A 9,186-nucleotide genomic window follows, 5' to 3' on the forward strand; every position below is an offset into this window, starting at 1 on the left:
GTGGTCTCCGCTTACTGTTGAGAGTTAAAATAGCAGAATATACAAGGTGCAAGTTCAACATTTTGCTGTGCATCAGCAGCTTTTTTCTTGTTTTGTCAGTCACTGACAGTCACTCATTTAGCCATGTCAGCTAGCAATTTTTAGATTGGTAAGTTAATCTAGCTAGTTATCTAAAGTTTAATCATGGCCGAACGTGTCCATGGGCCCGGGCCAAAAGGGGGCCCGCATTGATTTTGTTAGACACTCTCACTCATATCATTAACATGGCATAATGCATGGCAAAATGTGTAGAATTGCAGGAAATTAGCTTTAAAGCTGCAAAAATGTCCCTCTGCCCGATGGCAAAATGAGTAGAACGCAAAAAACAACAGGTTTAATTGGTGTTCTGTATTCTGATATTTACGAAGGAGCAAGTTAAGAGTTTATTTCCAAAACATTATATCCACCAATGTTTCATCAGAAATTATTGCTTATCGGTACCTTCATGTGTGTGTAAGATATTACTGTTCTCAGATTTTTTTATTCATAGATTTTAGATGTTTATGAAAATGTGATTTTTTGCAAAACTCTATACTTAGAACAGCCTTAATTCATCGGGTCATGCACAAGGTGTTAAAAGCATTCCACAGGGATGCTGGCCCATGTTGACGCCAATGCTTCCTACAGTTGCATCAAGTTGTCTGGATGTCCTTTGAGTGGTGGCCATTGTTGATAGATACAGGAAACTGTTGAGCGTGGAAAAACCCAGCAGCATTGCAGTTCATGACAAACCGGTACACCTGGCACCTACTACCATACCCCATTCAAAGGCACTTAAGCCATTCACCCTCTGAATGGCACACATACACAATCCATGTCTCAACTGTCTCAAGGTCTTTAACCTGTCTCCTCCCCTTCATCTGCACTGATTGAAATGGATTTAACAAGTAAAATTAATAGGGGATCATAGCTTTCACCTGGATTCACCTGGTCATTCTATGTCATGGAAAGAGCAGGTGTTCACAATGTTTTGTACACTCAGTGCATATTCATTGTTTAGCTGAAATGGAATGTTCGTATCATATATATTTAACTGTGATATGGGGTTGTCTCACCTAGCAATCTTAGGATGAATGCACTTACTGTATGTCGCTCTGGAAAAGAGCATCTGCTAAATGACTCAAATTTAAAATGTAAATGTTTTACATACAGATCTCCTATTACTGTAATGCATTGAGGTACCTAGCAGAACTATTTATCTGGAAGTGAAGCAGATAAACATATAGCATTTAGCAAAAAAAAACATGATTATTTGTCTCTGATATTAAACCATCAAAATTTCAAACAAATACATGTCTGCCATTGAACAACCCCATGCCATGATGAGATAATGAAAAAACACACCAATATTTTTCATAATTTCTTTAAACAATAAAAGCTAATTTACCAACATTTATGAAAATGGATATATAACGTTTTTGAATGAAACTCTTCGTGTGCTATCATCGAACAGAGGAGCAATGAGTTCTGTGACGTGAACACTTGTGTCAATGTAACACTCAATAGTCATGCAGTGTCAAGCATATGCAAATGTTTTAATCATCGTACAGTGTGATTGCCCTGAAAATAACAGCAACAGCAAAAACAGGAATCTAGTGATGAAGAGGCCGTTTGAGAGAGATGGTGGCCCTCTAGAGGACTCTTCAGACCCTGAGGCAGTCTCAGCGCTGCACATACAAAACAAGGTTCACCCTTGATGGGGAATATGAGCATAGGCTATCAGTCGGCTGCACTCTCTCTCATTCCACCTCTCTCCTTTTTGGCATTTCTTTCTCTGCATCTCCCCCTCTATCACTCTCATGTGAGGTTTTAGCTTTATGTGTGGAATCTCTCTGGAGTTTCCTGTGGGAACAGTGGAAGCCATTAATAGAGTTGAACAGGAAAGGTTCCTATTGATGACTAGCGGTGATTAGAATCAGTTGGAACAATTAATTAAATGCAGGGGGCTGATCAATGCTGAGGGTCTTCCCAGACAGTACACCCCTTTCTGTTTGTGCATTAATGTGTTTGCTTGAGTGTATGCTATTTTGTTTGTCTGTCAGTCTGTGTGTGTGGCTGTGGGATGATTGTGGGGATGATTGCCGTCTCAAATGCTTTTGTGTGACGTGTGCTGTTTTACTAGTGTGGTGGTGATTGCGAAAGCATCTGATTGTTGATTGTAATTTTCCATGAGGGAAACACAAGAACACAAAATATTCCCCCACAATGAATGTCATTCAAATAAAAAACTGAGGAAAGATAGACACACACACAACATACACACAAGGGTGTCCATCATGTTTCTGGGTTGGCTGTAGTTGGTCCCTCAGTCCAGATGAAAGTGCTGGCAAATCGATACAATGGCTTATTAACGGTATAAATCTCCCCCACCTGTCTGTGAGGCTCGTCTCTAAAATGAACTGAAGAGTCCTTTCCAATATGGTTGATATAACATACAATCACTGCTCAGGGGACCTATAACAAAGACAAACATACAGTAAAGACCCGTTCTAAATGTAATGATCAATATGTTGAGCTGAAGTGTAACTGCAAAAGCTCTTGTTTTTCTATTGGTTCCATCATAGAGCGAAGTGACTATAGGATTTTATAAGCATTCATAACCATGTTATATGCAACCATAACTACTAATTAACACAAACTGAACTGACCCAGAATAGAGACGTTATATGTTCGAGGGTATGGGTCTGGGTCTCCCCCTTGAGTGTTCTACACTATTTTCCATTCAAGGACCACCGGGCAGGTACAGCTAATCCACAGTCTCTCTGGAATATTGTTTCAGATTCATCCAGGAGAAACTCGATCCACTGACCCACACATTCAGCTTTCATGCTTACACAGGGAAACCGGGCCCCAGCAGTCACAATAACTCTCTGTAGTCAATCTAATGAAAAATACTAATTTATCAGTAAATGTACACAACACTGATAAATTGATGTAGTGAGATTAGAGGAGACAAATTATATGATAATAAATGTTGACATTTCAACTCTGTGTCACTTCCACAGGATCACAGAGTAAAAAGGTTGTTAACACAGTTAGGCCTACATAATACATTTATTTGGTAGCCTACTTCATGGTTTTGACTGACTGGACATGAGCATCATCTAGTCATCCAAAGATAATTTCCTTTAATCAAGTGCACTGGGAAAAAAATGGAGACCAATTTTATAACCTCCATTTTGATTTTATATTCAGTGGCATCCTGTTTTTGATTAATTTATTTTATTTAGTTTCCGATCTAAACGTATCTAAAAACCATTATCAAAATTGACTTACACAAGTTGTTATTGTCTGACAGGCAAGAGAGAGGACACCTGCGCTCTAAGACTCAGATGATGATCAAGGAGACCAGTGGGACGTTGATTGGTCACTTCTACGTGGGAGATGATGCTTCTCCCATCAAAGTTATAGCCTATATAATTCTCTCTGTTGAGAAAGTAATTAGTGTTCAGTTCTAGGACCTGATTTTGCGATATAACAAGACTTACTCCTGCAGCACCAAACCACACACAGAGAAGCTATACTCTCACCAAAGCGCATGAGAATCTGATAGCTCGAGATGAGCGCAACGTATCTGCGACAACTTTGCCTCCTTCATTTGGTCTGGTGCCTTGGATGTTGGAAGGTGACAGGTGAGAGAATATTATTTATATAATTTAAGTTAACTTCAATATTTCAATATAACTTATTTTAAATTAATCATTTAATTGTAAGTCTTCTAAAAATGTTTTTCAACATTTAATTGATTTCTCTTTTGGTTTAGCTATTCATTGATATTGTTGATAATAGTTGACAATTACATGCATTTTGTTAATGTTGATGTTGATTATAGATTAATATCATTATAAATATATGCTTTTTAAACTGACAATTTTCTATCTATTTTTAGAAGCTAATCCCAGCAAAGAGTGTGAACATGGAATTGTTTTGACAAAGGTATGGGAAAAAGGCTACATTTACACAGGCAGCCGATTCAGATTATTTCCCGCTAATTGGTCTATTAAACCAATCAGATCAGCTGAGAAAAAGATCTGATGTGATTGGTCAAAAGACCAATTAGTGAAAAAAAAGATCAGAATTGGCCATTGTGAAATTAGTTTTTAAAACAAATAGATTATTGTGAAATTAGTTTTCAAACAAATAATTATTAATGTATTACCATTACATTCCCTTATTTGATACCAGAGTCAACATTTTCAAGGTGTACTAGACACAAAACGATCAATATGTGCCTTGAATGCGAATCACTCTGGCTGCGTTTAGACAGGCAGCCCAATTCTGATGTTTTTTTTCACTAATTGGTATTTTCATCAATCAACTCTGAAAAAGATCTGATGTGAAAAGATCTGTGATTCCTCAAAAGACCAATTAGTGGATAAAATATCAGAAATTGGCCTCCCTGTCTATGAGCGGACTTAAAGACGCTGCATTGGCCGTGAATCATTTACATTGATACGACCTCTGCAGATGGTCATTATTTTTGCGCTTCACGAAGCAGCACAGAGCTGTTGAGTTGAGCTGTGAAGTAAGTTGTCAAGGAAGTGAGTTTGTGTTTATACACCACCTACCGTCAACCAATCATGTCAATGCGGAGCTATACAGAGCTATACGGAGCACTCTGCATTGTTACAAAAATTGGGAGGCACATGGCATTGCAGTATGGAACTCAATTTGGCCTCTGCATGCCTACGGAGCCTCTGACTACAATGCCCGGATCAAGCATAAATTGGATTTCGGTCTGTATCTTCGGTTGTCTTTACACAGGCAGCCCAATTCTGATCTTTTGCCACTAATTGGTCTTTTGACCAATCAGATCAGATCTTTTGACAATATTTTGGCCAATAATTGGGCAAAATATCAGAATTGGGCTACCTGTGTAAACACAGCCTCTCACTGTTTAAACATCATGGGTTGCTTTAGTTGCACACCTCTAGAAAAATCTATTCTGCGTTTGAGTAGGTGGTCTGCATGTAATTCCATTCACATTAAAAGGTTTTCTTGTGGTGGCTGGGGCAGGGTAGATGTGTTGAGGGGGTAGAGAACACAGAAGTGAGTCACACTGTAACTTGAATTAGACTGGTGGGGGATGAGACATGAGGGGCATAAGAACATTTATGACTTTAACCTGCTCTCATTAGCTGGATACACAGGTTACAGAGACATGATTATTACTTTGCAACCTGTATAGTATAGTATAGTATAGTATAGTATAGTACATAATGGATTCATGTCCAACAGATTTAAGGTTTTCTTGGGTTTAGTGATGTCTTATAGACTTATGTTTGATTGCCATTGGTTTGCCTGCTGCAGGGTCCTGGGATCCAGACTGATGTGGGAGATATGTGGAGAGATCAGAATGAGGTAAGGCTAAGTAACTGCATGACTCAATCTTATCACAAATAATATCAGTTCTGTCAAGATGCTTACTCTCTCCCTTTCCCTCTTCCCTCACAGCAGCAAGTTCAGAATGTATTCAAAAGAGTAAGTTCCTCAACAATATAAACATTTTATTCCTACCCTATACATGTATACCGTATCCTTCAAAAAGTCAATACACTCTTTGGAACAGTGTGTTTACTTCGTATATTTTCTTTTTGTCAGTTCCTGTTCCACTATTCAAAGGCAAACTCAGTAGGCTCTATACAGCATGCGGTAAGTAAAGGAAGACTCCTCACTGTACAAATTGGCAACTTGCAGTGCTTTCGGAACATGTTCATAGCCCTTGACTTTTTCCACATTTTGTTACGTTAAAGCCTTCTTCTAACATGGATTCAGTAAAAAAAATCCTCTTCAATCTACACATAATACCCCATAATGACAAAGGGAAAACAGGTTTTTAGAAATGTTTGCAAATGTATTAAAAATAAAAAAAGATACCTTATTTGCGTAAGTATTCAGACCCTTTGCTTTTATACTCGAAATTGACCTCTGGTGCATCCTGATTCCATTGATCATCTTTGAGATGTTTCTACAACTTGATGGGAGCCCAACTGTGGTCAATTCAATTGATTTGGAAAGGCACACACCTGTCTCTATAAGGTTCCACAGTTGTCACGTCCTGACCATAGAGAGCCTTTATTTTCTATGGTGGATTAGGTCAGGGCTTGACTGGGGGGTGTTCTAGTTTATTATTTCTATGTGGGGTTCTAGTTTTAATTTTATATGTTGGTGATTTGTATGATTCCCAATTAGAGGCAGCTGGTAATCCTTGTCTCTAATTGGGGATCATATTTAAGTAGTGTTGTTCCCACCTGTGTTTAGTGGGATATTGAATTTTGTATTTTGAGTAAGTGTATGTAGCACCTCTGTAGTCACGGTTTGTTGTTCGTTTCTTGTTTTGTTTAAAGTTTCACATTTAATAAATTATGTGGAACTCAACATCCGCTGTGCCTTGGTCCTTTTCTACAAATGATCGTGACATTGACAGTGAATGTCAGAGCAAAAACCAAGCCATGAGGTCGAAGGAATTGCCCGTAGAGCTCCGAGACAGGATTGTTTCGAGGCAGAGATCTGGGGAAGTGTACCAAAGCATTTTTCTGGCATTGAAGGACCCCTCTGAAAGCTCGGCAATGACAAAAATGACATTTACTCCTGAGGTGCTGACCTGTTGCCCCCTCTACAACCACTGTGATTATTTTTTGACCCTGCTGGTCATCTATGAACGTTTGAACATCTTGAAGAACAATCTGGCCTTAAATGGCCATGTACTATTATAATCTCCACCCGGCACAGCCAGAAGAGGACTGGCCACCCCTCAGAGTCTGGTTCCTCTCTAGGTTTCTTCCTAGGGAGGTTTTCCTAGCCACTGTGCTTCTACATCTGCATTGCTTGCTGTTTGGGGTTTTAGGCTGGGTTTCTGTATAGCACTTTGTGACATCTGCTGATGTAAAAAGGGCTTTATAAATACATTTGATTGATTTAAGAACACAGTGGCCTCCATCATTCTCAAATGGAAGAACTTTGGAACCACTAAGACTTTTCCTAGAGCTGGCCGCATAGCCAAACTTGGTCAGGGAGGTGACCAAGAACCCGATGGTCACTCTGACGGAGCTCCAGAGTTGCTCTGAGGAGATGGGAGAACCTTCCAGAAGAACAACTATCTCTGCAGCACTCCACCAATCAGACCTTCATGCTAGTTGCCAGACAGAAGCCACTCCTCAGTAAAAGGCACATGACAGCCCACTTGGAGTTAAAGGACTCTGACCATGAGAAACAAGATTCTCTGGTCTGATGAAACCAAGATTGAATTATTTGGCCTGAATGCCAAGCGTCTTGTCTGGGGTTAACCTGGCACCATCCCTCCATGAAGCATGGAGGTGGCAGCATCAGGCTGTGGGGATGTTTTTCAGTGGCAGAGACTGGGAGACTAGTCAGGATCTAGGGAAAGAGGAACAGAGCAAAGTACATAGAGATCCTTGATGAAAACCTGCTCCAGAGCGCTCAGGACCTCAGACTGGATTCGAAGGTTCACCTTCCAACAGGACAACAACCCTAAGCACATGTGACCAATGTGAAATGGCTAGCTAGTTAGCGGTGGTGCGCGCTAATAGCGTTTCGATCGGTGACGTCACTCGCTCTGAGACCTTGAAATAGTGGTTCCCCTTGCTCTGCAAGGGCCGTGGCTTTTGTGGCGCGATGGGTAACGATGCTTCATGAGTTACTGTGGTTGATGTGTGCAGAGGGTACCTGGTTCAAGTCCAGGTTGGGGCGAGGAGAGGGACGGAAGCTATACTGTTACACACACAGCCAAAATAACATAGGAGTGGCTTTGGGATTTCTCGGAATATCCTTGAGTGGCCCAGCCAGAGCCCGGACTTGATCCCGATCGAACATCTCTGGAGAGACCTGAAAATGGCCATGCAGCGACGCTCCTCATCCAACCTGATAGAGCTTGAGGATCTGCAGAGAAGAATGGGAGAAACTCACCAAATACAGCTGTGCCAAGCTTGTAGCGTCATACCCAAGATGACTCAATGCTGTAATAGCTGCCAAAGGTGCATCAACAAAGTACTGAATACTTATGTAAATGTAATATTTCCATTTTTTTTTTAAATATATTTGCAAACATTTCTAAAAACCTGTTTTTGCTTTGTCATTATGGGGTATTGTGTGTAGATTGATGAGGGGGGGAGGAACATATTTTAGAATAAGGCTAACGTAACAAAATTTGTAAAAAGTCAAGGGGTCTGAATATTTTCCAAATGCACTGGATCTTTATAATATTGCAACATTATGCAATTGATTGATATGTGATTGGTCTAACAGGCCTTTCCCTCTCTAGTCCCATTCAGTGCACCCATTGATGCGCCTGTCACCAAAACTGTCTCAGAGGAGAAAGAAGCAGCTCCTGCTTTTGGTAAGAATCCTGTACCTTTTCAACTTGAATGGTTAGCAGAATAATATTATTGAAGCTCAAGTTTAGGAAACTGAAAAAGTTCCTTTGAGACAGTGTTATTCCCTATCAGCGATGCAGAGGACCACAGCCTGCCCACTGGGCACAGACATCAGTTCAACATCTAGTTTATAGAGTTATCAAATAACATGAGTTCAATGTGAACAACAAAACATTTCACCATGTCATTAGATTTAGGTTAAAAGTTTGGTGAAAGAGAACTCCATTACGTTGATTACTTTTTGCAAATCTAATTAGTTTCCCACATTGATTCAACCAGTTTTTGCAGTGGGTGAGGCCAGTCAGTAAGGCTCAATCAAGGCATACATAAATGTATTTAAGACACACAGTATATGGAACCTCAGACCGGTGTTAAAACCATTCTTTTAAGGAAGACAATTCAAATGTACCAAAACTATAACTGAGGCTTTCGCTCTTCCCTATTACACAGAAGCTCCGGGATCTCCCTGAAGGTGTGATGTAAAAATCCGACTGTGGAATAACTTGAAGGCAGACACCAGCAAGCTGCATACCCCTGAACACAAAATGGTGGACAGACAGAAACAGCATTCTCAGCTCTCGCTGGACTTGATATTTTTGAGAAATAAATTAAGATAAATGTGACTGCATTGCAGAATGTAAAGTGTCTTCCTGATTACCATAAATATGTTGTGATTTAAAATTAGGTGGCAATTACACATACAGGCATTAAGTACATCGCTATCAGAACAGTGAACATACACAAGAGTCAAATA

The 9,186-nt window shown here is 40.0% G+C and overlaps 1 protein-coding gene across 2 annotated transcripts; it reads left to right on the forward strand.

Moving 5' to 3' along the window:
• The first annotated feature begins 3,392 nt into the window (after positions 1-3,392).
• LOC109868572 (neuromedin-U-like) lies at positions 3,393-9,182 on the forward strand. 2 transcript variants are annotated; one of them, XM_020458237.2, is made up of 7 exons: positions 3,393-3,671; positions 3,929-3,975; positions 5,350-5,400; positions 5,494-5,520; positions 5,641-5,691; positions 8,321-8,395; positions 8,883-9,182. In XM_020458237.2, exons 1-7 carry the CDS (start codon positions 3,599-3,601, stop codon positions 8,913-8,915), a joined length of 357 nt encoding a protein of 118 aa, XP_020313826.1. In that variant the 5' UTR covers positions 3,393-3,598; the 3' UTR covers positions 8,916-9,182. The 2 variants fall into 2 exon arrangements, with proteins under 2 accessions (XP_020313826.1, XP_031653932.1); XM_031798072.1 differs by lacking the exons at positions 3,393-3,671; positions 3,929-3,975 and adding an exon at positions 4,527-4,775.
• Positions 9,183-9,186: the final 4 nt, after the last annotated feature.

The sequence above is a fragment of the Oncorhynchus kisutch genome, linkage group LG2 (assembly GCF_002021735.2).
Source record: "Oncorhynchus kisutch isolate 150728-3 linkage group LG2, Okis_V2, whole genome shotgun sequence".
In the NCBI taxonomy this organism is placed as follows: domain Eukaryota; kingdom Metazoa; phylum Chordata; class Actinopteri; order Salmoniformes; family Salmonidae; genus Oncorhynchus; species Oncorhynchus kisutch.